General features: G+C 47.3%; 1 protein-coding gene across 2 annotated transcripts in view; it reads left to right on the top strand.

Annotated features, from left to right (window-relative positions):
• The window catches only part of HTT (huntingtin), a 2,178,328-nt gene that overhangs the window by 1,088,139 nt on the left and 1,064,990 nt on the right, over nucleotides 1–25,199 (top strand). For both annotated transcript variants that reach the window (XM_086964158.1, XM_086964157.1), the window contains one exon: nucleotides 6,169–6,305. In XM_086964158.1, coding sequence (XP_086820284.1) covers nucleotides 6,169–6,305 — 137 coding nt within the window. The remainder of the gene's footprint in view (nucleotides 1–6,168; nucleotides 6,306–25,199) is intronic.

The raw sequence follows: 25,199 nt of genomic DNA, 5'->3' as shown, positions 1-25,199 counted from the left end.
CGGCTCTTGTAAAGACTTTGATTGAGTGCAGCTGCGACTCATTAAGTACTGTTCGTATGCCAGAGATGCATTATTTTCAAGGGGTTTTCTTTTTATAATATGCGTAAACACTTACGTTTTCATTGTATTAAGTTTGTAGACCCTTTAGTTTTACCGATTAATGCAAATTTCGTTTTTTCATGTGACGGTATCACGAAAAAAGGAACTCCATTTTAGTAGTTTCCTTTAAGCTAGTAGTTTACGTGATTTACGCTTGATGATGACTAGAACGCCATGTTTGTTTATTGTTGTAAAACTACACGAAATTTGCATTAATCGGTAAAACTAAAGTGTCTACAAACTTAATACAATGAAAACGTAAGTGTTTACGCATATTATAAAAAGAAAACCCCTTGAAAATAATGCATCTCTGGCGGCATACGAACAGTACTTAATGAGTCGCAGCTGCACTCAATTAAAGTCTTTACAAGAGCCGTGACTACTATAAAAAGCCGCGATCGACCCTCTCTCCGTACATTATTCCACGGGAGAGAGGACGTTTCGACGGCGTTACGTGATAGCACTAAGGTAAGCAGTTGGGAGGGATCGGTAATGTTACCATATCGCTTCGCTGTTAGACGAAAGGTCACCGAATGTTGAAAGGTTTTAACTTTACTAAACTGCTTAAAAAAGATAAAATAATAGCCGCATTTCCCCTGTTAGGAACGGAAGCTCATTTAAGCGTTTTAATCCCACAGTGACCACTAATAATACAATGCGGGCTTTTACAGACTTTTTTTGATTTTTCATGAACCAGTCTGTTTGATTAAGAGTGGGATTTTCAAGTGTATAAACGCCCATGTAAAGACATAGTGAGGATCCCCTTTAAAATAGGGGTGTGAGAGACAATGTCTCCCTCATGCAAGATATAAAGATTGAGATGGTCAAACTTGAGCAATGTTTAAACATGAATGAATAGGGGAAATGAGTATTTAATGCAATAATGCGACTATGTTTAAAAGAGTACAAATCAGGACAATATATGAGAGAACCATTTTGTCTTGTCTTACCAAAAAATGGTGATATCGATACCCGGTTAATGAATGGGGATTAAAAGAATAAAGTAAACATGCCCGTAAACGTGTAGATACGACTAAAAACATGATGGGCATGTATTTCTTCTATATTCTTTTATATTCTCTTGTATTACCAGGGTCTGGGATAAAAGAATAACCTGACTTAGAGGGTGCCCAGCAAATAAATACCAAGAGAAAGTGAAGACCTGTAGACACAACAAATACAGGGATTTAAGAAATCTACCCATCCGGTATGTAATTCAAGGGGAGATGTGCGATTTATATAGAGACATAATAAGAACTTGATTTTAATAAACTAACAATATACTGAGATCGGGATGTTCTTTTCAATAGATGGATAAGTAAGAAATGCGATAACCAGAATTACCTGCGCAAATTTAAAGACGCAAAGGAACAAGCAAGATACGTAAAAAGTTATTCTCCTGTTTTTAAGTAAGTAACATGAGAAACATAGTTAGTCCCTTAATGAAAAGAAGGTAGAGCGTTAAGGATAATAATGGCTTGCATTTTCTATGTTATAGAGATTAAAGAAACTGAAACATAGACGACGAATACCCCCGAAAAGAAGAGGGAATATTTGTAACAATAGCACTAAAAGTAAGATTGCTTTCCAAAAAACCTATAGAGGGATATGAGGTACAATGAGTGATCCACACTATAGAGATAGATAGGAACTCTCAACGAAATTATACACTAATTGTTTTTATTTAATTTTAGAAAGAAGAATAATATCTGATACCTATAAGTCTGTCCTGAAGAAGGTGCCCAAAAGATCTCAATGCACCGAAACGCGTCGACAAAGGACTGCTAAGTAACATATACTTCAAGACTTTTAAACAATATATGCCAAAAGAATTGGCTTTTTATCTTGTGTTTGTTTTTTGAGCAATAATAAGAATAGGATTTACTTTTGTATTAGATTAGGGAATGCTCAAATATATATGTTGGATATGAAATGTCCTGTGATGAATTTTATTTGAATGTTTTTAACAAATGAAAATAAAATGTTGAGAGAAAGAAAGTCCCTTTAGTGTGGTGTAGTAATAAGTACCTATATAACTCTTTTGTTCAGTTAGAAATACAAAAACTGAGAGTAGACCAGTTGGTCACAAAACCTAAAACTGAATAACACAGAAATGAATTTTGTTTTGTTATATCTCGATACCCAGTCCTTTCTGGTTTCCTGGGACACTCTTCTTTTGGAGAAAGGATTGCCACCATAATCTGATCCATAGAAAGGGGTGAAGGTGTTGCGGGTTTTGGTCACACCAGAGATTGGGAAGGTTTTGTATGTGCACAATATTGGTGTTCTGCAATGTTGGTTGATATATTGATATGTGTAGCCTGAATACTGTGTTAAGTTAGCATGAGCTTTTTAGGAGTTTAAATGCCATTTAACCTTTCTGCTGCTTTTGCACACTGCACATATCTACTGCTTTAGTTTTGAGCCTAGTAAAATGTTTTCGATTCATGCGAGAATAATATGTTGTTGCACTGATATCAGTCTTGCTTGGAGAGCTGTGTCTGTACAGTGAGTGCTTAAACCTTCAAGGATAGCTCAACACAGTAGTTGTTATGAGCACTGATCTTCGCACGTTCCTAGACATAACATACATGCAGCTGCAGCCAAGTTCTGGCTTTAGGCGCGTTTTATATTGCTTTGCACAAGAGCATACAAACACACTTGATGGTACTTCGCATGCAGAGAGCTGTTAGCTGATGATGTGATCCCTTACCACTAGGATCTTGAGGTATGGGGCCGCTCTGCTAAAACCCACAAGAGACCTTCTTAGATATAATATAATATACTTGCTAGGAAGGGTGAGAATTAGGTTTTGTTAAACCCTATTCATTTTAGCATAATACTATGCTTTCACCGTTTGTGTTCTATGGACTAGTAACTATGCTGATTACTTTGTTTCTTATAATATGTTTGCTTGTATTAGCTAAGATACTGCGCTTGAGAGCACTGCATTAGTGAATAAACATTTCAAATATGCACGTGTCGTCTTTTACTCCTTGTTCTGGATTAAAATGATTGTATAACGAAAGAGTGTTCATGTGTTCCACGTTACCTGAGGTGTACTAAGTTCATGTTCTGGTTTGTCTAAGCATTGGGAGTTTATGATAACCAATGAGACACTGTAGCTAGTCTGGTAGGGGATTTTTGGTTACTAAGGTGAGTTTTGGGACATCCTAAATTACTGAGGTTCCAAGCCTCTATGCACAGTTCTGTCTGAGCACGGAATCCCTGCAACAGGTAATATGGAAGATCGTGTTTTCCTTGGTGTGAGTGATGATGGTGGTAAGGGAGTTTCTGTGTCAAATCAATCTATTGAGGTAGCATGTCACTTTGGAGAGTTTGTTGCACAAAGTAGTGTACCTTGTCTGGTTCCGCAAACAGTTGTGCCAAGTGTAGTTCCTGTTGTTTTTATCCCAGGTGCAGGATTCCCAAAAGACTGGATTGATTTTTGTTATGTTAAGTACTATGGTTCTTTTTACTTTACATTTTTATAGTTTTTTTTCTTGGGCGGTGCTTTTATGGGCATGTTGAAGGGGTGGACGGTAGGTGGTCATGATGTATGCTCATGTAGAATGTGGACAAGGTAGAATGTAGGTGCGGGCAACATGCTGGTTGAAGGGTGTGAGTATATTTTGGGGTGGTCCCAGTATTATAACATCAATAGAGTCAAAAAGAAGAAAATTCAATGGAATTCAAATACAAATAACTTAATGTTACAGTGTTATTTAATCACACTGAAACTGGTCAGCATTTTGTCAGGCAAGCATTGACGGCCATACATTTTTGTAAAGATATCAACATTGCAGTGCCCAAAGTGGGGGGTTGAAAAGGGGAAGGCTGTGATTCAAGTGAGGTAGACAAAGTAAAGGTGGTGATAAAATATCACAAACAGTTCAAGCATATATTATTCATATGCCAGGAAACCAAAATCAATGTAATATTCATCACAGTACATAGTATCTGTACAAAATTGCCATGTAGCACACAATTCCAAAGTAAAGTAAGTACTGTTTATTAAGTGTCGACGTTTCAACCCCTGTGTATGTGTAGGTTCTTCCAGACCTTACTCGCGGGGTCTTCCTCAAGACAATGGGTGGGTGGTGTCGGGTGGCGAGGCACCCACGAAGGGCAAAGGATGGTGTGTCACATCCATACTTGGATTGAAACTAAATTATGTACATCCCATGATGCGTGCATCGTCAATATAATTACCGTGAGTGGATAAAGAGGGGTCTCTCACTAATCCATCGTGGAGGGTCACTAGGCTCCATAGCTCTCAAACAATTGGAGGAAGGAGTGAGATGACACTCCAAAATAAGGTGTCTGTCAGCCCCAAAAAAAATTCCTAGGAGAGGCTGCAAATGAACAAATAAAAGGCTCTAACTCACAACACTTACTCAGAAGAATACTGTGGCTTGGGTCCAGGTAAATCAAGGATCCATCAGCAAAGTGGTACAATTCCCGTATCTTAAGAAAGTCAGAAATCTCGATTAAATCAAGGGAATATGGAGATCTAATCAAAGAGGACAAAAAAGCAGTTAAAAAAAACAGACCCAGTCTGTAGTGGTGAAAACAGGTGAAAATGTCAGGCAACAATCACAATTACTGTAAACCCAGTGACTAAAAACAGGCGGAAAGCAGTTTGAAAACCGGGACCGGATAGAGACTAAATAAAACCGGCTCTACCGAAATCTGGTGGTTGTGTGACATGCAAGTACTGCTTCGGGAGCTGGGTGCATGAATACTGTTATCTGAATAAAAATAACAAGTGAACTAAAGCTGAATTAGCATTCAATTGAAGACAGGTACAGCAGTATTAAAATCTGATTTCAGAAACCAATACGTGTGGTGCCAAACGAAACGCCTATGTTAAAAGTGAAGACCGTTCCATCATTGAAAACGCTCCAGTCACTGAATCTGGGTAGGGGTTAGACAATCAAGAACAAGCATGACATTGTTATAAACTAGTTTAACCCCTTGCATGCTGATGACGAACCCCAGCCGTCATGCACTACAGTGCTCGTGTGCTGATGACGGCTGGGGTTCGTCATGGCCCGCCCCTGTTCATTTGTTTACAGCACAGGGGCGGAAACGGGCCAGCAGTGAAGGGGTTAAAGAAGCAATTACGGGTAGTGCAGGCTAAAAAATACCTATGCGTCGTATCAAGTTAGTTGTAAGGCATAGTAGATCAATGCCAAACTGTAAATGAACGGCCGTTAATCCTTAGGTAGACGGTTGTGTTTATCTAAAAAACAAACATTACAAAGAAATTGTCCGTTCAGTAATAGGTGCGAAGCCTCGCTAACACTGGTCTATGTGGCGTTGGTGATGTTAGTAACCCACATAAAAAATATATCGGGTGTGTGGTAAAGAAGGGTGCGAGGCAGTTAGTGGCTGGTGTTGTGTGTGAAGACTGTGTTCAGCTTTGCTCCTCTTTACCCTATATCTGGACTAAAATTACATATTTTCACCTTCATCCCAAACCAGTTCATGTCATCTATATCCAGAAATAAACTGAACATAACAGTATGGCATTTGGGTTTCAACATGAACCCTTCTTTAATTAAAATCTCTCTTTAATTTGTCCTCTGGCTATTCACTTCATGCACATCTTCCAGAGAAAGCACTGAGTATGTTCCAGTGGTTTATAGGTTACAGTAGTGTTGAATAAGACCTCATGAAAGCACATCTCTCTTCTTTAAATGACCTCCATCCATTTCAAGATTTTCTTTGCAATTCCTCTTTCCAGTTGTAGTGATAGGAATTATCCTCAGGCATACCTCTACTTTGTTATGAACTTAGTTGATCTGTAACATCCTGATATTGGGCATGACATTTGTAGCCCTCCTACTTTGAACCCATCGCAATGATGACCTTGTTTGACTCCCCAGGCACTGAAGGAATCTTCCTGCTTTGCCAGCCAGACTGTATTACCTGTTCTGTATGCTTTTTCAGCATAATCTCTGAATTCTCTCTGAAGATACTTAGCATTTACATATTTTTATATTGTGTAATAAACTGTACAACAAAACTTGCAATTTAATACAGACATGTTTATTTTATTTTTAGCAATACCAGCACTGCAGCCAATAGTACATGATCTCTTTGTTTTAAGAGGAGCAAATAAAGCTGATGCTGGCAAAGAGCTAGAAACACAAAAAGAAGTGGTTGTGTCAATGTTGCTAAGACTTATCCAGTATCATCAGGTAAGACTTAAGTGTCCTGATTCGATTGGTTCATCCTTAAACCATATGTTAGTTTTCCATCTAATCACTGTTCTATAACTAATTCTTTGAAAGGTGGATTTTGAGTGTTTCCAGACAGAATTTTCATATGATATGTGCTGTTCTTTTTGCAGGACATCTGCTTTTAGGTTTAAACTTATAAAAACTGATAAAACCCCAAGAATGGGAAACAACCTTCATCGGTGTAAGCATATAAACACTGATAACAGCTGCACAACCACAAACTAAAATGCTATTCAAAGAAAGAAAAGTGAGAAAGAATAAGTAATTTGTGTTTCTTTCTGAAAGGGCAGCACAGTGAAACTTTGTTATATAATGTATCAGCAAGAAAGACTGTCCTAAGATTTTTCTGCTTGGTTGTATTGTTTAGGGATGCCACTAAAATATTGTTTCTTCTTCCTTTTGTTGTCCCCAGTTTGTTATGCTTGGGTTAAAGGTGCATTGTTTATAAGCATGTTTTAGGTCCGCTCTAGTTATTTTATACACTATTGCATATTATGTTATACACAGTATTAAAATCCTATTTGATCTTTTGGCAGTGTGTTTTTTCTTTCACTGACTGGTGAAATGGCTTGATCATGTGGATGTTCGCCAGTATTTACTATCATGGTTTTTTTTTAAACTTTATTTTTCATTTTAACACCCAATTGGCATCATTACAGTGTATGTATACAGATCGACTACCTCATTATCAGCACTTAGGACTGTAGGCAGCAACAAGGGAGGAACGGACTCATCGGGAGGAAACACCATAATTGACAAATAAAACATCGTGGGGCAGTAGCCAATCCCGGTACATCTGCAGGTGGTAAATATCCCTAGTTGCCACCCCCTTCCTCACCATCCGACCCCTACCCAGCTGGTGCACTCAGCCCACCGCCCTCACTGTCAGACTCGTCATGGGTGGAAAGCTCCCCTTCTGCTAGCCCTGATGCACACACGGCTCGCCAGGCGAGTAAGTCGTCCTGCAGTTTCTCGTCTCTCCGAACGAGTTGCATGTGAGTTTCCTCAGCCAGGGACCACTCCCGGACATCCCTAAGCCAAATGGGCACTTCCGGCGCCCTCTGCCCCATCCAAGTAATCGCCACTCTGCGTCTGGGGAGCACCAACATTAATTGTAAGAGTTTATATGAAAGCTTCCTTTTCTTGGGACTGCGGACTAACGCAAGCAGACAATGCAGGGGGTCTATCGCTATCCGAAGGCCTGTAGCTGTGACTATGCATTCCACCACCCCCACCCAGAAACGCCTGACCGAAGGACAGTCCCAGGCTAAGTGTAGGAAGCCCGCTCTTTCTGCGCTACATCAAGGGCATCCGTCTCCTCTATCTCCAGAGATACGCCTCAGGGAACTGGGGTTAGGTAGGTGTGTTGTAAGAAATTAAAATGTATCCGTTTAAACCGTGCATTGCACGAGACCTTGCGCGTAAGGGATCCTATGCGCCTCCACTGCCCCAGTTCCAGAGCAGTACCGAGATCTGCCTCCCAGGTCGCCCGGGACGGTGGCACCGGTGTGAGTGGAATCCTGTTTCATGGCCTTATAGAGAAGAGAGGATGTCAAAGGTGTGAGTCAGTGGTAGTGCGACCGGGTACTGCGGCCAAGTAGCCTTTACCATATTGTGTAAGTATTGTCCCCTCCCCAGGCTAAAGGCCTCCTCCGCCTGCTCATAAGTTAGGAAGGACTCGTTGGGGTAAAGGTCAGCCAGGACTTCGCAACCACCCTCCCGCCAGGAGTGGAAAGACATGTATTTCTCCATGTCATTGAAGGGGGCCAGTTTCCAGACCGGAAGCTCACTATAAAAGGGTGCCCTCCTTAAGACCATCTCAACAAATCGCTGCCAAGTGCCGGCCGCATGACGCACAACATAAGGGAGAGTCGCATCCGCCCCCTCCCCTGCATTATGGCGACCTGTAGCAGCTGAACGTCCTCCCTACCCGCAAGGAGGCGCGTCTCCCAGTTGTCCGCGTCCGTAAACCAATGGGCTGCATGTTGCAACTGTGCCGCATAGTAATAGAAGTCGAAGCGTGACGCTTCCAAACCCGCCTCCTCGTAATTGCGGACAACAGTCTGGCGTGCTACCCTACTCCGCTGACCCGCCCAGAGCAGAGACGTGAGCAGCATATTGAGAGTGCGGAAAACTCATGGGGGGAGAGGACACAGTGAGTTCTAAAGGACATATAACATCCGAGGAAGCATCACCATCTTGGCGAAGGCCAGCCGTCCCATCAGAGAGAGTGGCAAAGAGTTCCAAAAGGACACTGACTGCTGTAAGGACGTGAGTATGCGATTCACATTCCGGGCCAGCAGCTGTGAATCTGTCGGGCCACCTGTATTCTGAGATAGCGGAAAACCTCTTGTTTATAACGCAGCCCGAGGTCTGGTAAGTTTCCCAAGGGCACCGAGTCAAGGCCCCCAAACGGAAAAATAATAGACTTACTGCGGTTAAGTCGCAACCCCGACGCCTCGCCTAACCGATCTAAGTGGTGAGCAGTATCGGCAGTGCCTCCCGGGGAGCAGTCAGATAGAACAATGCATCGTCCACATATAAGGAGATGACATTGCAAGTGTCCCCCACCCTGATACCCCATTGTTCCATATCCGTCTGGACTCGGACAGCAAAGGGCTCTATGACCAGGGCAAACGGGAGCGGTGAGAGGGGACACCCCTGGCGTGTACCCCGTCCCATTGCCATGTTTAACATCTATATGAGTCCTTTAGTTGCAATCATCAAAAAACATAATATCGAAATTGTCAACTACGCTGATGACACGCAGCTGATTCTCTCCTTGGAGGGAGATGATTCAACCTCTGTGGAAGAATTTCACAACTGCCTGCAAGACACGACGGGTTGGTTGAAGGCTAACTCCCTGCAATTCAATGTAGAGAAAACGGAAGTGTTATACTGCCCAAGGCCTAGGGTGCAAACTCCCTTACCCTGTAATTCTGGCTTGGGGATTTTTCCTCAGTGGTACAGCCAGTGAAGGTAGTGTGAAACCTAGGTGTTGCGTTCAACAATGATCTTTCCCTGGAGGCGCAGGTCTCGAAGTTGGTAGCTGGCTGCCTAGCCATTATTAGACTCTTGAGGAAAATTCTTCCACTATTACTGCCTCCCGCCCGGGTAGAGGTGGTACGCTGCACTGTGCTCAGTAGGTTAGACTACTGTAACTCTCTGCTGTTGGATTCCCCGAGCTATCTTATGGATAGACTCCAGAGAATCAAGTCTGCGGCGGCCAAACTAGCTCTGGGGTTGCCGACGAGAGCTTCTTCGTCTAAGGCCTTGGCCCAGCTACACTGGCTCCCGGTGAGACAGAGGGTACAATTTAAGTCTCTCTTTCTGGCCTTTAATGCCTTGCATGGGCTGGGCCCGTTTTGCCTACAAAGAAAATTCAGGCGGCATGCGCCAGCCCGCAGCCTACGATCCTCTTCTGCCAGGCTGGTGACAATACCTAGGTTTAAGAAAATCAAAACAGGAGGAAGATCGTTTTGAGTAGCTGCGGCGAAATTGTGGAATGCTCTCCCGGCTGAGCTAAGACATATCCCCGATCTCCTCCTGTTTAGGAGGAGATTGAAAACACTGCTCTTCCCGAAACCCTAGCTCGCCATTCGGTTGCCCCGTCGTTATGAGTCTGCCAGCTCCAGGATGCCTTTTTTAGGTGATAGCTGCGCTTTATGAAGTGAAATAAAGAAAGAAATAATTCCTCAGACCGTGCGCCCCCAAGTTTCACCCTAGCACGAGGGGACTTATACAGGATGCATATCCAACGACAAAAGTTGGGGCCCAGCCCCACAGCGTGGAGGACCTCTAGTAAATAACCCCAGTCAACCGTGTCGAACGCCTTAGCAAGGTCGATAGACACCAACACCATCTGCTTCTCCTGACCACGCACCTCATGAATATTGTGGTTCAACCGCCGCAGGTTCATGGCTGTATTGCGCCCCGTAATAAAACCGCACTGGTCTTCATGGACCAAGTGAGACATATACGGTACCATGTGCGAAGCAAGCACCTTAGATAAGATCTTTATGTCCGTGTTGATCATCGTGATCGGACACTACAACAAAGGTTCATGAGCGTCCCCCCGGTTTCAGGATCATACATATTTCTCCCAGAGTCATACTCGGTGGGAGAGTCCCGCTCTCAAATGCCTCATGGAATACCTGCAATAGGGGTCGGGAAAGTGTACCCTCGAATGTCTGGTAAAATTCAGGAGGGAATCCGTCGCTTCCCGGGGACTTAGCCTGCGGTAGGCGCTGCAGTGCGGTACGCACCTCACCCAACGTCCGGGCTTCGTCCAGGTCCTCCTGCGCAGCTTTGGGAATAGACCGCAGGGTCAACCCTTGAAGGTAAGGGAGATAAGAGGCCTCAGAAATGGCGGGGTCAGCGGCGTACACCTGTTGGAGGTGAGACTGGAGAACTCGTAGCAGACCCACTTATGAGTGAACCACGCCCCCTGTAGGCCCCCTCAGGGCCACAATTCTCTCCGAGGCCTGCTCCAGTCGGAGAATCCAGGCCAACAGGCGACCGGATTTATAGCCCTCCCAGTGAAGGCGCTGTCTATATCGGTCGAGCCGTTCCTGTTCCCCCTCTCGTGACAGAGCATCAGGTGTCTACAGATCTAAAAGGCTACACTCCGCGTCCTGCAGATCCAGTTGGAGCTGTCTCCGAACCCCGTAGGTGAGGCCCATGCACGCCCCTCTCACCACCGCCTTTAAGGCGTCCCATTTCGTGGCCAAGGTGAGCTCCCGCACCCCCCCCCCCATTAAGACCCACGTAGTCGTTGATGGCGGTTTCTATGTGATGTTTTCCCACCTGGTCCCGAAGGATCTCCATTGGTAACCCCCAGGACCGGGGGCGATATAACTGAGCCCCCAATTCACCACACACGCTACAGGAGAATGATCAGATAGGAAACGTGCCTGATGGGTAACCTTAAGTGACATGGTTGACTCTTTGTTTGTGACTAGGACCCTGTCCAAGCGACTATGGCTATTGTGAGTGGAGGAAAAACAGGTATACACCTTCTGAGTCGGGTTTCACTGGCGCCAAATATCAAGAGCACCTATATTCCCCATGACCTCCATGAGTTTCGCTGTCATTCGTGGTTTCGTGCCTGTGCGGGGTGGGAACCTATCAAGAGTGAGGTCCAGGACACAGTTAAAGTCCCCAAACCAAAGCACCGGTACCTCCAGGTCTGGGATCAAGACCTCTTGCAGGGGCTGAAAAAAAACGGTCATCCGTGTTTGATGCATAGGAATTCAGTATGGTGATATCCCTGCCATCTAGCTTCACTCTAAGGAGCGGGTACCTCCCCTGAATGTCAGCTTCCACGTATTGGACAGCAAACGGCACTCCAGGGGCCACCCAGACTAGGACCCCCCTGGCATATGTGGAAAACGAAGAGTGGTACACCTGACCCCGCCACTTTTTCCCCAATTTTTGGGCCCCTTCATCTGTGAGGTTTGTTTCCTGGAGGCACGCGATCGACACCTTGTGCTAGCGAAAGGAGGAGAGGACCCTATACCTCTTGGTGCATGTACCCAACCCCCTCACGTTCCAGCTCAGAAACTTATACCCCATGTTAGGTGATGTGTTTGAACATGCCGTATTCCACTACCCATGGAGTCACCTCGATCCCGTGCCCAAAGTGTAATACATACGATGCCTGCAACGAACCCCCCCAACAATTCCTCCTTAAACATCAACCTCCCCCCTCCCACAAGCAATTTACTGACAACAACAAAACATGCAGAAATGCCCTGCCCATGCTGGTGCCAGGACGTGCACAGCCACCCCATGCGCCCAACCGGACTGAACCACCCAACAAGTGGAGAAGAGAGCTTCCCTCCCCCAAACCAGCTCCGACACAAACCAGCTGTTTGAAGGCAGTATGTACCGGCGGGAGGGCATCTCCCCTAATCTCCAGCCACTCCCACACCTCCTCCGGGGCGTCAAAGAAATGTTCTTTTCCCTGGGATATGACCTTATGCTTGGCAGGGTAGAGTAGCATGTATTGCAGATGTAGATCCCGAGGTTTTTGCTTAACGGCTAGGAAGGATTTCCTCTGTTCCTGTACCTGGTGGGTATAGTCCGGGTAGATAGAAACTCTGGCATTTTCAAAGGTGAGGTTCGCCGCTTCCCTAGCTGCTTTCAGAATGCAGTCTCTGTCCCGATAGTTCAGGATCTTAGCAATTAGGGCTCTCGGTGGAGCACCTGGTCTCGGCGGCGGGACCAGCGCCCTGTGGGCCCGCTCTATCACAAAGACCCCAGACAGGCCTGCGGGGCAGAGTGTCGTGCGGATCCAGTTCTCCAGGAATCTCTCCGCATTGCCCATCTCCGAGCGTTCCGGATTGCCAAGGACCCTGATGTTACTGCGGCATGCCCTCCCTTCCTCGTCCTCCGCCCTACGCTTCAGTGCCCCCGTCGTGGCGGTAAGCTGCGAAACTGTCTTCTTCAGGGAAGCCACCTCCCCCTGCAGCTGGACGATATCTCCTTCCGCAGTAGAGACCTTATCCGCAACTTTCCTCAGACCTGCCCGCAATAAGTTCACATAAATGGAGACTGTCTCAATTTGTTTCTCCAGGGTGGAGCGGGACCCCTGTATCGGGCCGCAGAGTCCGTGTTACTGGGCCCCAGATGCTCTGCGGGGGCCAGAGGCGATGCAGTGGCTCAACTCCCCTCTGAGAACCCCCAAGGATAGTAGATGCCTCCCCAGGGCAATAGGTTGTCCGGTTTCATAGTCTCTAGTCCCCTCCTCCGCTCACCTGCGGGTGCTTGGTGAAATATGAGAGCACAGCTCCTCGCAGGGGTCCCCGATGACAGTGGACACCTCCGTCGCCAAACTTCCAGGCAGCTTGCAGCAGGCGCCAGCTCCGGGCTTCACCCACTGCAAGGTAAACCGCCGCTCCGGCCTCGCGTAGGGCCGATCCCCCAGTCACAGGGGCCCAGCGGTGCACCAGTCGTCCGCAAGCCTCCGGCCCGGGCCACTGTTGTCTAGGGCACTCGCCCTGCCCTCAGTGACCTGGGCACACCCCCGGGATCCGGTCCAGACTCCACTGCAGGCGGGCGAAGCGTCGATGGCGACCCCAAGGGGGTCCTCGCCGCCCCTCGCATACACCACCGTGTGACCGTAGAGCTGGACGCGCTGCAGGAGCGTGTTCCTTCATGGGAGGCCCCCGATGGCAGTGGGCGCCTCCCTCGCCGCAATTCTTCACCCAGGGCAGGCAAGCACCAGGCGCGCGCCACCCACGTCGACACAGGCCGCAGCCCTGGCCTCGCGTAGGACCAGCTCACCACTCGCAGGGGCCCCGTACAGCTGCAGTCGTCCGCCAGCCTCTGGACCAGCTCACCGCCGTCTAGGGCATTCCCCCTGCCCCCAGGGACCAGGGCACACCTCCGGGACCCGGTCTGGACGGATGTATGACGTTACAACGCGAACTTTTACAACGCACACCGTTACAACGCACATGCATTTACAACAAATTCCTTTACAACGCATGACATTACATAGCAGATGCTATTACAACGCATGCCATTACAATGTAAGTATAGGTAAGTATATTCTTTTTTTTTTAAATGTAATTAATTACAATTTAATTAATTTAATAAAATACATTATTTTAAAATAATTATTTTGTACATATATAACTTTAACTTTATTTTTAAAAGAACTAATATTAATAAGGAACTATTAATAAAAAATAATAAAAATATTAAAATTAATTTTTTTAATTAATTTAAAAGATTTATTTTAAAACTAAACCCTAAAAATACCCCTGTACCCCAAAACCCCAACCCAGCCCTGAAACCTAAAAATACCCCTGTACCCCATAACCCAAACCCAGCCCTGAACCCTAAAAATACCCCTGTACCCCATAACCCAAACCCAGCCCTGAACCCTAAAAATACCCCTGTACCCCAAAACCCAAACCCAGCCCTGAACCCTAAAAATACCCCTGTACCCCAAAATCCAAACCCAGCCCTGAAACCTAAAAATGCCCCTGTACCCCAAAACCCAAACCCAGCCCAGAAACCTAAAAATACCCCTGTACCCCATAACCCAAACCCAGTCCTGAAACCTAAAAATACCCCTGTACCCCAAAACCCAAACCCAACCCTGATACCTAAAAATACCCCTGTACCCCAAAAGCCAAACCCAGCCCCGAAACCTAAAAATACCCCTGTACCCCATAACCCAAACCCAGCCCTGAAACCTAAAAATACCCCTGTACCCCAAAACCCAAACCCATCCCTGAAACCTAAAAATACTCCTGTACCCCAAAACCCAAACCCAGCCCTGAAACCTAAAAATACCCCTGTACCCCAAAACCCAAACCCAGCCCTGAACCCTAAAAATACCCCTGTACCCCAAAACCCAAACCCAGCCCTGAAACCTAAAAATACCCCTGTACCCCAAAACCCAAACCTGAAACCTAAAAATACCCCTGTACCCCATAACCCAAACCCAGCCCTGAAACCTAAAAATACCCCTGTACCCCAAAACCCAAACCCAGCCCTGAACCCTAAAAATACCCCTGTACCCCAAAACCCAAACTATATATATATATATAAAATTACTTTAATTTATTTTAATTATTTGTATTATTTTTTAAATTAAAAAAAGATTAAATAAAAAGATATACTTACCTATACTTACGATGTAATGGCATGCGTTGTAATAGCATCTGCTATGTAATATCATGCGTTGTAAAGGATCCTGCGCTGTAATGATGTGCGTTGTAACGGTGTGCGTTGTAATAGATGCGTTGTAACGGTGGTTTCCCGGTCTGGACACCACTGCAGGCGGACTAAGTCCCGATGAGGCCCCGGGGTCCTCGCCGCCCTCCGCCTCACTCGTCGTGCACTCGGAGAGGCCGGCCGCGCTGCAGGAACGTATGTCTTCACTGGAGGCCCCCGATGGCAGTGGGTGCCTCCCTTGCTGCAGGACTTCACTCAGGGTAGGCTTCGGCAAGCACCAGGATTGCGCTCCACTACACCGTCACAGGCCGCACCCCGGCCTCGCGTAGCTCCGGCCTCGTGTAGCTCCGGCCCCGCGTAGCTTCTTGCCCACCAGCCTCGCGTCCAGTTCCGCGACAGGCGGTTGCAGGTCGCCGGTCAGGAGCACCGCTGCGTAGGCTGTAGCCCTCGTTTGCAGAGACCCACACACCACCGCAAATCCGGTCCGAGGACCCTAATGAAGGATAAGTAACAGGATTTCAGCGCTGGCCCGTCGGGAGCCAAAGGAGCTCACGTCCTGTCGGCCATGCTGCTTGGCCACACACCCATTTACTATCATGTTTAACCACAAACACAGAATGGGTTAATCCTTTGATACATCAGCTCCCTTTTCTAACAAGTCAGTATGGATAGCATGTCCCCATCTAAGTACCCCAGGTTTTAAACATGCAATGCAAGGTATAGGGACTGCTACCTGTGAAAAAGTACTGTCACCACAATGCATAAGGGATAGTGGTGAAAGCTTGACACAAGACTTTCCACATACGAACAAAATTCATAGCTGCAAGGTGTCCCTTTGTTATATGTGATAACTTCAGCTAATCCTGGCTTTTTACCCAACTGCATTTTACTGTTTGGGTGTTAACCCCATTGTTACAATGTTAACAGCAAAACTTCAATTCTGAGAATACAATGTGATGTCTGTTCAGGACTTAATAAACTGTGCAATTTGCCTGGGGGATGCTTGGCAGTTATTAAAGTCCACACAAGAACAGCACCACATTAATATTATCAGGGAAAGAGCGGAGAAAATCAGTGGTGAGCATGCTTAAAGCCTCAAGTTTAAGATGCCTTAGAGTTCAGGGCTACAAATTAAGCTAGTTTATTTCAAAGGTTTAAAGGTTTCATAAGGTATGAAGCTGTTGACAGGGTCTACCACTGCTACAATGTCATAATATTCAGTAAGAAGTTGGTTAATGGTCCCCAGGTGTGTCTAAGAATGTGTTTTTCTGATAGATTCATCTGCCATGTGGATTCCTCACCTTGTGAATATCCCCCTTGCGTCAGCAACATTCGGAAATTCTTTTCGTAGCCTCGCGCCGACGTGGACTTGGACGTCATAGAGACACGGCCTCGCACCCGACTCCGCTGACGTCACCGACGCCTATAATAGGCCCACGCCGGCGTGATGACATCAGTTCCCTTTTTTCCGCGTCGTCAACGCTAACGGTTATCGGGAATCTCAGTAGCCAACTGGTACTTTGTTGCTTTTTTGTTACCATTTTCTGCTTCCCTGTATCTTGTCTCTTTGACGATGTCGACAAAGAAGACCGGCTTCAAGCCCTGCAGGGAGTGCGGTAAAATGATGTCTATTACCGACCTGCACGATGACTGCATCTGGTGTTTAAGTTCAGACCACGATGTGGATGGATGTTCCTCATGTCGGAAGATGAACCCGAAGGCCCTGAGGGAAAGAGAGACCAAACTCCTGGTGGCAAAGCTGAAGGCTGGAAAAGGAAGATCTTCGAGGTCTCGTTCTCGAAGGGCGCAGTCGAGGTCGAGAGTGAAGTCAAGATCCAGATCTCGAGAGGGGTCGTCTTCGAGGTCCGCTACAGACCATGCTTCGAAGTCGAAAAGGAAACATAAAAAGAGGAGGCATGAGTCCCGACGTCGTTCCGGTAAGGAGTCGGGGTCGAGGTCGAGGTCACCGAAGAAGGTGCGTTCTAAGGTGGTTACGCTGGAAGTCTCGGAACCAGAAGGTGAGGCCTCGCCTTCGGAGTCGCGGGTGCAGCCCCCGACTCCGGCTTCGAATCCGTCTCCGGCGCCGTCCCCGGCCCGAGATGAAGAAGAGGTTCAGGTGGATGTGGGTTCTACGCCTGCCGAAGAGCCGAATCCAATCCCTCCTCAAGACCAGCCTGGGGGTTTACAGCCACCCTTTCCAACCCCAGGCCAGGACCCATCGGCGTTTCTGAACGCTATGTATGGCGTCTTTTCAAGGGCATGGTACCCCTCTGGCGCACCTTCGGGTCCCATGGGTCCTCTGGCTTTCAATCTTGGAGTCCCTCAGTCCTATCCTCCTGCTCCATTTATGCCTTATATGCCGGCTCCGACGCCGCATTGGCAGTTTCCGGCTCTGCCGAAGTCGTCGACGCCCGCTCCTGAGCGTCCTCGAGAGCATCCCGCTGAGCCTTCGGATTCGTTGACGATGCCGTTCCCGACTCCGTCGGAGCCGTTGGTGGATCCAGCTGCGAGGCGTGTGAAGGAGAGGTCCAGAAGGGAGGCACAGCACCTTTATGAAGAAAGGATGTATATGGAGTCACATCCAGATTTGGAGGAAGGTGAATTGGATGAGGACTGTTTTGAGGATCTGGCTGACGCTGGTAGCCTGGATTTCTCTCCAGAGTGGGAGTTACCTTCAGGCTCTGGTACACCTTCTAAGGATGTCCAGCCTTATCATGTGGTGATGAGGAAGGCTGCGGAACTTTTGCAATTGACTTTGCCTACGGTGGAGTTTAATTCCAATCTTCTCACTGAGGTTTTGCATTCACCTAGTTCTGTGGTGGAACCGTTGCTCCCGTTTAATGACGCCTTAACGGAGCCCATTTTAGAGGTGTGGAAGAAACCTCTGTCGGCTCCTGCGGTGTCTAAGAGTGTGGCTAGAAGGTACAGGGTTGCACCTGAAGACCCTGCTTTTTTGACGTCTCATCCATCACCAGAGAGTCTAGTCATTCAAGCAGCCTGCTCCAAAAAGAATGTGAGTGCCTTTCCCCAGGTGCCCTGTGAATAAGAGGCAAAGAAGCAGGATCAGGTTGCTAAAAAGACCTTCTCTTCTGCGAGCATGGCGTTGAAGTCGACTAATGCCACTTGTCTGATGGGGAGGTATGTGCATGCCCTTATGGATTCTTTGCAAACTCTAGCTCCTAAGGTTCCTGAAGCCAGCAGGAAGGATTTTGAGGAGGTTATTTCGGATGCACAGGCGGAGGCTCGCCAAGTGATACAGAGTGGTCTGGACACTGTGGACTCGGTGGCACGTATCATGGGCATGGCTGTCGCCACTAGGAGGTCGGCTTGGCTGAAATCCTCGGACTTTTCAGCGGATGTTCAGGCGACTTTGCTGGATCTTCCGTTTGATGGATCTGGTCTCTTTGGGAAGAAAGCAGATACGGCCCTGGAGAGATTTAAAGACAGTAGGGCGACTGCTAGATCTTTAGGTCTCCAGGTCAGAGGCTCTTCGTCCAACAGGAGATTCAGGGGTTTTGGTCGCTCCTTTCGGAATTACCGACAAGGTCAGCAACAGCAGCAGCAAAATTCCGTGTACAGGTCGTACAGAGGAAAGCAAAGGGCACGTCCTCGTGGACGACAAGTCTCCTCCTCCTCCACTTCCTCCAACCCTCCAGCCTCAGAAAAGCAGCCCTAGATCCGCCATTCAGGATCATGTGGGTCCGGTGGGGGGTCGGCTTACCCATTTTCTACAGGATTGGGAATCGGTTACATCAGATCTTTGGGTTCTCAATCTTGTAGAAAATGGGTATGCTCTTCCCTTTCGGGAATTCCCTCCCAATTACCCTCCTTGTCAAGGTTATTGCACGGAGGAACATCTGTTACTTCTGCTGGAGGAAGTGCTGACTCTGTTAAGAAAGGGTGCGATAGAGGTGGTCCCAGAGCAGGAAAGGGGTCGGGGATGCTACTCCCGGTATTTCCTGATTCCCAAGAAGGATGGCAGACTTCGTCCAATTCTGGATCTCAGGGTCTTGAATCTCTATCTGAAACAGGAGAAATTCAAGATGCTCACCCTTGCTCAGGTTCTTCAAGCGCTGCTAGAAGAAGACTGGATAGTGTCGCTCGACTTGCAGGATGCGTACTTCCATATCCCAATCCTGAAGTCGCACAGGAAGTATCTCCGTTTTACGGTGGGATCGCAACACTATCAGTTTGTGGTCCTTCCTTTTGGACTTACTACTGCGCCTCGAGTCTTCACCAAGGTGATGGCAGTGGTGGCAGCACATCTCAGAAGGTCGGGGATTCCAGTATTCCCCTATTTGGACGACTGCTGATCAAAGCAGAGTCGTCAGAGAAAGTGCTCCAGCATCTGCAGGAGACAACTCAGTTGTTGTACCGGTTGGGTTTTTCAATAAATGTACCCAAGTCTCACCTGGTGCCCTCCCAGCGCAACCTGTTCATAGGTGCTGTACTGGACAGAACTGTATGTCGTGCATTCCCTCCACCTCAAAGGATTTGCGACATACAGGAAATGATTCCTTTATTCTACAATCGAGCGGTCGTTCCAGTCCTGAAGGTCCTTCGCCTGCTCGGTCTGATGGCTTCCTGCATTCTGTTGGTCAACCATGCACGCTGGCACATGAGGGCGCTCCAGTGGTGCCTCCGCAGGCAGTGGTATCAGCACAACGGAGATCTCAGGGAGTCAGTGAGGATCTCCAGAGAAGCTGCGGCGGATCTGTCTTGGTGGGGCGTGGAAGGCAACCTGTCACAGGGGAAGCATTTTCATCTGTCTCCTCCGGTGGCCACAGTGATAACGGATGCATCCACTCTAGGGTGGGGTGCTCATCTGGGGGATCTGGAGGTCAAGGGTCTTTGGTCTCCAGAGGAAAGGTTGCTTCATATCAACCTTTTAGAATTGCGGGCGATACGTTTGGCGCTCAAGGCCTTCCTCCCTTCCCTTCGCGGTCGGTCGATCCAGGTCCTGACGGACAACACAACCGCGATGTGGTACATCAACAAGCAGGGAGGATTGGGGTCGCAGTGTCTCTGCAGAGAGGCTCTGCGTCTCTGCAGAGAGGCTCTGCGTCTCTGCAGAGAGGCTCTGCGTCTCTGGTCCTGGGTTCAGGACCGTCAGATTTGGCTGATAGCAAATCATCTGCCCGGAGTTCTGAACGTTCGTGCGGACACTCTCAGTCGGCAGTTCTTGGCCGACCACGAGTGGAGGCTCCATCCGGAGATTGTTCACGACATCTTTCAGATGTGGGGAGCTCCTAGGGTGGACCTGTTTGCCACTCACGAGAATGCTCACTGCCCGTCTTTCTGCAGTCTCCAGTATGCGATGCAAGGAGCCTTGGGGGACGCGTTTCATTTGAGTTGGGGAAGACAACTCCTTTACGCGTTTTCTCCCATACCCTTGATTCCTCAGGTTCTGAGGAAGATTCGCCAAGACCGGGCCCAAGTTATATTGATCGCCCCGGATTGGCCAAGAAGGGTGTGGTACACAGATCTTTTCCACCTCTCCTCTCACCCGCCGCTCCGTCTTCCTCTCAGGACAGACCTCCTCTCTCAGATGGAGGGGCAGGTTCTACACCCCCACCTCCGGACATTACACCTTCATGCCTGGAGATTGAACGGGGCAACCTGAATTCCTTTTCCCTCCCGCCTGACGTGGTTGATGCCATCTTGTCAGCCAGGCGTGACTCCACTAAGACCGTTTATTCATACAGATGGTCAAAATTTGTCTCTTGGTGTGGGGGGAAATCTATTGACCCTTTGAGAGCTCATTTGTCTGATGTTCTTCAGTTCGCTCTTTCTCTGGCGCGGCAAGGGCTTGCTGTTACCACAGTTAAGGGCTATCTTTCTGCGCTGTTGGCTTTTCTCTGCATGCCTGACCAGCCGTCTCTTTTTAAGTCTCCTGTTGTTCTTAGGTTTTTGAAGGGCCTCACTAATAAGTTCCCTCCTACTCCTTTCATTGTGCCTCAGTGGGACTTAAATCTTGTCTTGACCTTTTTGATGGGTGCTCCCTTTGAGCCTCTTCATAAATGTCCTATGAGGCTTTTGACTCTTAAGACAGTCTTCCTCGTTGCAATAACCTCAGCAAGGAGGGTAAGTGAGCTTCAAGCTCTTAGTTCCAAGCCCCCATTCCTGTCCATTCATGCGGATCTTTTGGTTTTTAGGACCAGGGCTGCTTTTCTCCCTAAGGTGGTGACTCCTTTCCACCTTAGTCAATCCATTACCCTCCCTACCTTTTATCCTCCCCTCACCCTTCCAAGGAGGAGAAGAGATTACACCGTCTGGACCCCAAGAGGGCGGTGTCCTTTTACCTGGACAGATCTAAAGACTGTCGTTTGGATGACCAGCTCTTCATTGGGTTTGCTGGCTGCAAGAGAGGAAGAGCGGTCCATAAGAGAACATTGTCAAGATGGATCGTCCTCTGTATTAAGATCTGCTACTCTTTGGCCGGTAAGGAGCCTCCTGAGGGTATAAGGGCTCATTCTACTAGAGCTAAATCTTCTACCTCAGCTTTAGCTAGAGGTGTACCTGTGGAGGATATTTGTAGGGCGGCAACTTGGTCTTCCCTCCACACTTTCGCGAAGCATTACTGCTTGGATTCCGAAGTGAGGAGGGACGGCCATTTTGCGCACTCTGTCCTCCAGGATTTCCTGGTTTAGAAGAGTGGACTCCCTCCTCCGGGAGTGGGGACTTCTGTGGGACTCTATTCACAAGGTGCGGAATCCACACGGCAGATGTATCTATCACAAGAACAAGTTACTTACCTTCGGTAACGCTTTTTCTGGTAGATACAATATCTGCCTGTGGATTCCTCACTGACCCACCCGCCTCCCCGTTGTCCACTCTTCTATACCTGGTTTACTATATTGTATTGTATATGAATTTTATTGTCAAGGAGTTGTTTCAATTGCTTTCCTGCATTTGCTTCACACTGTGTGTTATCTTGACTTTATGTACTGTGTATACTGTGTATATATCTACTGTCATTGGTCCGTCCGTGTGCCTCGAAGGCGCGGAAAAAAGGGGCGGAACTGATGTCATCACGCCGGCGTGGGCCTATTATAGGCGTCGGTGACGTCAGCGGAGTCGCGTGCGAGGCCGTGTCTCTATGACGTCCAAGTCCACGTCGGCGCGAGGCTACGCAAAGAATTTCCGAATGTTGCTGACGCAAGGGGAATATTCACAAGGTGAGGAATCCACAGGCAGATATTGTATCTACCAGAAAAAGCGTTACCGAAGGTAAGTAACTTGTTCATTACAACACTTGAATATAGCACTGTTACATTTTTTTTAATCTATTAATAGTCCTGAATTAGACACGGCCCTAACAGAGTGACAACTTTCTATGCTCAAAATAGTCTAACATTAGGCCATTGCCACGTTGCCAATGGGAAAATACTACATACCTTACATTACGTTTCTTCTAAATTAAATATGTTCCTTATAACAATACTGCAAAAATGATGTTTTGTAAATGGTGGATAAACACTGTTTTTCGCTATTTTGGGGGTCTGGCAGCTGAATAAACACTGCTAAGCACTGATTTCAAAAGGTTGGAAAATCACGGAGGAAACCTCACTGAAATCACCCAAAAAGTAAACACTGAAAACAGGACAGCCTGGTTATTTGCGATCATCATGGCTGTTTAATAGGATCGCCACCCGAATGGATAGGCAAGAATAAGGATACATTATATGTGTATATTTCATGTTTATTACATTTTAATAATAGAACATATATGATATGAGACAAGAATCAAGGCTCATTTTGATAAGCAACTGCAGTAGCAATGCTTATAGAAGATACTTTTGACCAGTCATTTGTTTTGAGTACACTGCTTGAGAGGAAGGCAGGAGTAGCCGTACAAGAAGGAAAAGAAATGCTTGAAATGCTCAAAGGGAGGACCCAAAAAAACATTTGTGCATCCAGCTGCTCTACCTCTTTTACTGGTCCATATTAATTTTGTTTTCCCACTCAAGATTAATATAGAGCGGGCTTACTGCATTTGCAGTGTGGGAGGCAAGTTGGCATCCCCTTATTATGCCTCAGCGCTACCCTTCGCTGACTCTGGGCCTAAGGAGCTAAACTTGTGAAAATGTAGAAAATTACAGATCCCAGGAAAAGGGGGGAATAAATGTAAAATGAAAGGCAAACAGAATACTACCCGGACAATATGCTGCATAGTGTAAAGCCACTAGATCTCTGCTACCTGAATGCAAAGCCACTTCTGACCAGAGTCGGCGGCTGGAGAGAGAGAGTCTCGCTGCTCCTGTGAATAGTGGGTAGAGCATTCAGTTTCCTGGACAGCTGGGACTGGGTCTGTGACAGAGAATGCCGACAAAAACAAGAGCATAGCGGGAAGGTGCTGACTCCGCAGCTTCAGGGGCGACCCATGCAGCAACTCAGCCCCGAAAACGAACTGTTGCAGGGAAGATGGGCGACACTTCGACGCAGGGAGAAGACAAACGGGGACAGGCATGAGCGGATCATGTGCTGGTCCCATAACAGGATGTGGCTGTAGGAGTCAAGATGTATTTACCCAAGGAGGAGAAAGAACGGGTGATCCCTTTGATTTTTTCCAGTAAACCACAAAGGCAAGCTGTAAAAAGCTCTAAGAAACATATGGCAATACCCCTCAAGGAAAAGGAGAAACTGCTGAATGACCCTCCACAAAAACTATGAGTACAGGTTATTTACCTCATCTGAATGTAGAGGAAAGTAGGCGCCCCAGACGTATGTGCTATTGTGAAAGCTGATTGATGAGCAGACCGAGGTGCTTAAAATACACAGGGTGCAGATGAAGGAAGGGAATGGGGGATGTCCTGGCGAGTGGCATTGGATCTGCGCTGAAAGATCAGCTGGATGGGCAAAGACCATTGGGAAAGGTCTCTAGACCGTAGAGGTTGAATGTAGGTACCCCTGATGGGGCCGGTAAATTCTATTAATTGATGAGCGACTCATATTTATCCAGAATAAGTGAAGATCTGATGGATGAGGAGTTTGCAGTAGGTACATCGGGGGACATTAGTTGTGCTAGACCTCACATACAGAAGCATGTCTTCCCCCTTACAAAGAAACGTAAAGTCAAGGTAAGGGATAGTGAGAGTGGCCAGGATTCAGACACCAGGCAACTACTATGGGACTACTCTGCGACACAGGAGATCTTGGAGGATTCTATCTCAGGGGCCGCAGGCACATTGCAGGTGGACTAGAAGCGCGGTCAGAAAAGACATAAGCACCCACTATGGATCTTATATATTCCACGCTGAAGAAAAATACAAGTAGAGGCCCACACAGAGAATAAAAGATCCCTCCTAGCCATTAAAAAGCTACAAGTGGCGATGCTCAAAGTGAATAAGTCTTGTCATGAAATGTCTAAAAGGATCACTCAGGTAGAAAAACGGACAGAGTTGTTGGAGATTGGGGTGGGTGCTCTGGAGAAACAACACGAGGCTCAGGAAACTCAAATTAAAGATATGATGTGAAAGCTGGAAGACTTTGAAAATCGGCAACAAAGAAAACAATGTAAGATTTGTGGGTGTTGAAGAAAACGCTGAGGGAAATGATATCAGGGCTTTTATGGTGGGTTTGCTAAAAGGAGTGTTCCCCGGGCTTGCACAATGAAACTGGGAAGCGGAAGTGCGCAAATTTCCACTGATGCTTAAGAAAATCGGCTTTTACAACAGCCGGAAAAACCAAGAGCAATCCTGGTGTTCTTTGGAAACTTTTTACTTTGACAAGCGATAGCGGAGAAGGCCTGATCTGAGGCAAAGAGATCATTCAATGGTCAAACTTTTTTCGCCGAACCAGACTTCTGCCACATAACTGTAGAAAGAAGGTGGCGACTATGGGCTTGTATGTGAAGTATATCAGATGAATCCTGCCCACCTCAAAAGTGTTTGTAAAGGAAAGGCTCAGACATTTACCTTGGAGATTATGGCACAAGAATACTTAAAAGGAATACCGGGGAGAGAGATGTGAGATGGAAGCGTTGCAGCGTGTGGTGTCCTCTCAGCTCGGTGCAGGCAGCAGCTCGTTGGCGGAGTTGGTGAGACCCAGGCTTGCAGTGCAAGGTGACACGGTGCTCGATGCGGTGCTGGCAGGTCACAGTGCGGCGAAAGAGCCGGTTGATGTTTGAGTCAGGCAGCGACAGAGTCAGTAACGTCTGTG

The sequence above is a fragment of the Lissotriton vulgaris genome, chromosome 3_2 (genome assembly GCF_964263255.1).
Source record: "Lissotriton vulgaris chromosome 3_2, aLisVul1.2, whole genome shotgun sequence".
Taxonomy (NCBI): domain Eukaryota; kingdom Metazoa; phylum Chordata; class Amphibia; order Caudata; family Salamandridae; genus Lissotriton; species Lissotriton vulgaris.
The sequence above is the reverse complement of the archived record's forward strand: the minus strand, read 5'-3'. Positions and strand labels throughout refer to the sequence as shown.